Source organism: Glycine soja, chromosome 15 (assembly GCF_004193775.1).
Source record: "Glycine soja cultivar W05 chromosome 15, ASM419377v2, whole genome shotgun sequence".
NCBI classification, from domain to species: Eukaryota; Viridiplantae; Streptophyta; class Magnoliopsida; order Fabales; family Fabaceae; genus Glycine; species Glycine soja.
In genome coordinates, this window is record NC_041016.1 from 25,218,467 (window position 1) to 25,223,829 (window position 5,363).

The 5,363-nt window shown below is 32.8% G+C and overlaps 1 protein-coding gene across 1 annotated transcript; it reads left to right on the forward strand.

Annotated features, from left to right (window-relative positions):
* The first annotated feature begins 551 nt into the window (after window positions 1–551).
* On the forward strand, window positions 552–4,403 carry LOC114386008. Its single transcript, XM_028346025.1, has 4 exons — window positions 552–629; window positions 799–899; window positions 2,727–2,820; window positions 4,251–4,403. Exons 1-4 carry the CDS (start codon window positions 552–554, stop codon window positions 4,401–4,403), a joined length of 426 nt encoding a protein of 141 aa, XP_028201826.1.
* The last annotated feature ends 960 nt before the right edge of the window (window positions 4,404–5,363 follow it).

Here is a 5,363-nt window from a genome sequence, read left to right on the forward strand (position 1 = left end):
AATCAAATTTAATTTTTCTGACGGTTAAAAACTGCCATAATTAATTAAAGTGAAAAAAAATCAAACATTGAGAATCCTCCTCCTACGTGCTGTCATTTTCCACTTCTGCCACCCACCACCCCCTCCCTCTGGACTTCTCCCCCTCCCAGCTCCTTGACCTCCTCTGCGTTCTCATCATACATGACCTCAAACCCTTGTTGTTGATAGTTCCCAAGTATGGCCCTGAGCTTACTGCTCAGCTCAGCGTCATCACCACCGTTCATCAGCATTAGACAACCCATCTACCTCCTAACCCCATCCTCACTGTCCAAAAACTCGTAAAAATAATTCCTCCTAGGTAGCACCACATTGGAACTATTCCCCAAAAAATGCCACATCATTGTGGGAACCTCCACCAACGCCTTTAAAAAATAATACAGCCCGAGACCAGTTTTTCCTCCACCTCACTTGCGCGCTTGTGAACTCATCTGACTCGTCGGCCGAACTCAGCCACCACCGAGTTATACAGACTTGCCGACAAAATCATGAAAGTGGTTTCGCTATCAACAACCATGTCGTCATCACCTCTATGGTCCACCCTCTATATCATCTCCAACGTCGGAATAGTCCTTTTCCTGATGGAGATTCTGGTGAGTCCAATGCAGTAGAAATAATAATGAGTGGACTCGATTTATGAAGTTGTTCTTTGTCGAAAGAGCGAGGGGGAGGGGTGGCAGAGCAGGAAGGTGATGACGTGGTGGAGGCTGTCAAAGTCCTTGATTTTGTTGCCATGGGAATCAATGATGAAGAATGATGTAGGTCGATTCGGTTGCGGACACAGATGATGAAGGGGATGGAGTTGGTGACATTGGAGTTATCGATGATGATGGTGGAGGTGGATTCACTAGTGGAAGCTCGCAGTAGGATGCTCCGCGTGAGCGGCGGTGACAGAACGGGGGATGGAGAGTGAAGAGAAGTGTGTGAGAGTAGGAAACAGAACTGGAGAGAGTTGATTTGCAAATGGAGTGAGGAGAAGGTTAGGGTTCATGGAATTAAGGGTGTACAGAGGGGTAATTGAGTTGCCACAAATTGCGCTATCAAGTATTTAATGGACATGTCATCACTTAATTGACAACAGAGATCTAAAACAAAACTTTTCAAATATCAGGAAGTCAATTCGAAGGAAAAATTTATCAGGGATCAAACGCAAAAGCCAGGTATATATTATAGATCAAAAACATATTTAAGCCTTTAATTATTCCCCCTCCCTGCCCCTTTTATGAATTTAAATTTTTAATAAGCTAAAATATGTTTGTAATTGCTAATAAATATCCAAAATTTTGGATTTGATGTTTGATAATTTCTTTCTTCATTTTTGCTCCTTGATAAAACAAATTTGTTTTTGGTTCTTGATATTTTTTTTTAGTCTCTAACAAATTAGCGAATTTTTTATTTGCTCACTCATAAATTTTTTCATTTGTTATTAGTCCCTTTGAAAAAGACTAATAACAAATGAAAAAAATTATCAGGAAACAAATAAAAAATTTGTTAATTTATTAGGGACTAAAAAAAGTGTCCAGGACCAAAAATAAAATTATTATTTTATTAGAGACTCAATTCAAAGAAAAAATTTATCAAGAAGAAAAATACAAAATTCAAATATTTGTTAGAGATCGAAAACATATTTTAGCCTTTTTAATTTTGTGTTTTGTTCACACAAAAAAATATTACGTAATTATTTTGCCTAAGAAATTTAAATATGTAATTTTTTATCATATTTAAATATGTCATTTAACTATTATTGGTCGTTTTTATATTTTAATAAAACATTTTATTATTTTAATATTTATTACACTGTCTTTCTAGATAAAATAAAATATTTGAGTACCATTTTTTTTCTTTTAAATTGTTTTTCTTTTATAATGTTATTATTATTATCTTAAAATTTATAAATAATTGTAGTATTAATCAAATAATTATATTAATATATGTCAATGTGTCAAACTTTACAAACACTATATATATAAGATATGACAACTTAAATTTTGAAACACAACAATAAACATCCTATCTTTCTAGCCATTACCATCTTCCTATTATGTTTGTTTTTCTTGTCTTATCTTTGTTCTTAATTCTTACCATTGTGAGCTTTCACTATTGCTTTTGATCTTAGTGCACAGATCTAGACCCACATGACATGTAAATCTTAGGAATGCAAATTAGATATCAAGTTACACAAAGGGGGCATTTGGTACAAATGAATTTTTTTTTGGTGCGTGGGAATCATGATTCCTAGGATTGACTACCTAGGATTGACTAAATTTTTTTGCTTGATCATAAATATACTATATTCACCACAATCATTAATTGTTTACCTCATTAAATAATTTAATTAGAGTAACATGAAATTATTACAGTAATTAAACTTTTTTTTTAACTTAGGAAACTTAAATGTCCAATTCCCCTATGGGAATATTTTCAAGGGAAACTTGGAAAAAAAAAAGTTCTTGAGAAACATTGTTTCCTAGGAATGTTATTTTTCAAAAATCAAACCAAACATAGGAAATTAAGGTCTTGTTTGGGGTGGTTTTTAGTTTTGAGTTTTGAAATTTTTAAAAATAATAAGTTTTTTGTTCTAGTTTAAAAAAAAAATTAAAACCAATTTTTAAAATATGATTAGCTTCAAATAAACTCATTTTCAAAGTTTCACATTGTATTAAAATTAGTTTAAGAGTGTGTTTGTGTAGTGGTGATGATGGTGATGTTAGCAGCGATGACGATAATAGAGATACCGTAGTGGTTACTGTGGCAGTGGTGGTGGCGATGCCAATAGTGGTGGCAGTGATGACTTGATGGTGGTAGTTGTGATGATGGTGGTGGTAGTGGCGACAATGTTGGTGGCGATGACAATGACAGAGGTAGTATTAGTGGTGGTGGTAGTTGTTAGGTCTGGACAACCACTAAATTGGACAACCTATCATGTCTTAAATTTTGATCTTTACAAAAGTATAAATTGTTGATGATATAATGAATTGATGTTAAGTGCATATGATCACTTCATAAAAGGACTTCATCATTATCTACAACTCTAGTAAGTCGCACTATAAAATCTAATGCGTCCACTTATTATGAAAACTAATGTTTATAGACGGAATGTTCTTACTACTCGCGTCCACTTGTTGTAAGTCACACACATACTGATTTTATACGCTTATAAGTGATGTCCATTGAGTACAAAAAATGTAATGTTAGCCACTAAGGGAAGTGCACGATCTCTCTTTACGAAATTCAATTTTTGCTTTTCTTTATTAGAATTGCTAAAATTTGAATTTAAGGAAAGAACATAATATAAGAGAATACAAGGTTTTTATAGAATATTCCTTAGAGGTCATTTTCGATGAGGATAAAGAGCACATGTTGTTGTTTGTACTTTTATTCCTTTTATTTCCAATCAAAGGGTGCCACATCGCCTTGCTTCCCAGTGTGAGACAATGGTCATATCTAAACTCAGTGTTAATCCCATAATAGATCATTCACTGAAGTCTATGAAAGGTAGCCTTAACTTAAAGGAAGAGCAAGGAAAAATATCATACAAAAATGAGCAAAACTCTGGAAAATCATTGGAGAATACTTTTGATCTTACATTGTCTATTCTTTGCTGAGCAAAATTATTTCGTATTTGAGCTTTGAATTCTATCCACTCATTGAGTGTTGTTGAATCATTACATTCATTCAAACTTTTGTTTGTGAAAGCTAGGAGTGACTTAGTGCTAAACAATACTAGGGTGTTATTAGATTCAAGTGAAGTCTAAGTTAATGTAGAAGTGGCTAGAAGAATACTTGTATAGGCAAGAGTGGCAAAACATAATACTTGTTTTGTAATAAAAGTTTTGATTAGTGGAATCATTCATAGTTGCTTAAAGGAAAACTCGATGTAGTTTTGTTTAAGTCAACCAATATAAACCAAGCATTTCTATGTCTCTCTTAAGCGGTTTTATTAAGTATTCTCTTAGCTTTCTCTGCCAACTTTTACTCACCAAGTGTTCTTTTTAAAAAATATCTCTTGAAAATATCTCTTTATATATATATATATATACACACACACTACACGATCAACCTTTCTTTTTATCAAACTTGTTTTCTTATCAATGGATGACTCTAGTTTGTATATCTTTCTAAACTTTTGATAAAGTTTTATTTACAAAAGTTCTTATCTTTTATTAACACACTATTCAACCTCCCTTCTAGTGTGATTGTTGTTATTTTAGTAGGTGTTAGTTGTGGCAACGGTGGTTGCAATGATGTTGGTGGTGGTTATGGTGGCAGTGACGATTGATGAAGGTGGTATTGTTGCTAGTGGTGGTGGTGGTGACAATGACGGTGGCATTGATGGTGGTGGTGGTGGTGCCACCAAGTGGTGGTAGTGTGTTGGTGATGGTGGTGGTGACAATGACAATGACGGTAGCATTGATGGTGGTGGTGATGGTGGTGTTGATAATGATGTTGGTGGTCATGGTGGTGGCAGCCAGTTATGGCGGTAACAAAGATGGTGGAGATGGTGTTGGCGATGATGGAGGTGACAATGGCAGCGACAGTGATATTGACAGTGACGATGATGCTGGTAGTGATGATGTTAACAAAAAGTATCATTGCTAAATGTGAGAAATGCATGTTTTTTTTTACAACTAAAAACTCAATTCATAAAATCTTTTTTCTTGGGTTTGAAAATGAGTGTAAAAGTATTTCAAAAATAATTTAAAAATCATTTTCTTCATTTTGTCAAACATGTTTTGCGTTGAAAATTACATTTAAAAATAAAAAACTAAAAACTCGCAACCAAATAGACTATAGCATTCTCAACTTAAGATTCCCGAGAAACTAAAATTTTCCCTTGTACCAAATGCCACGGAAATGTTTGGCATACTTTGTTTTCAAAGTTGTAGCATTTGTCACAACTAACATTTTTCTTATTTAATTTTCAAACTTTCTGAAAGTAAGTTATTCTTGAATGGTTGTTAGCTACTATTGTCCTAAAATATAAATTAATAAGTAATATAATTTACTCAAATTTAGTAGATTTTTGAAATATGATGATTATAAATTCATTAAAGTTCTTGGTGACATATGAAATTGGTTATTGTAATTTCTAATTTAGGGTACTTAATATGTTTAATAAATTCTCTCTCTCTCTCTCTCTATATATATATAGATATATTCTTTATTATATGTTTTTTTAATATTTTAGAAAAATGCTGTAAAAAATTATTTAAGAAAACATATAAATATTTTTTTTATGAATTTTAGTGTTTACATATTTATTTGATTTTGATCCCTGATCATTGAATCTTGGGTCCGTTCATGTCTTTATATAATATAATTTCTTT

Coding starts and splice junctions, on each gene's coding strand:
- LOC114386008 (XM_028346025.1), top strand. CDS start 552: ATGTCGTCATCACCTCTATGGTCCACCCTCTATATCATCTCCAACGTC. Junction 900..2,726: donor TTCACTAGTGGAAGCTCGCA/GTAGGATGCTCC, acceptor GTGTTTGTGTAG/TGGTGATGATGGTGATGTTA. Junction 2,821..4,250: donor CGATGCCAATAGTGGTGGCA/GTGATGACTTGA, acceptor TTATTTTAGTAG/GTGTTAGTTGTGGCAACGGT.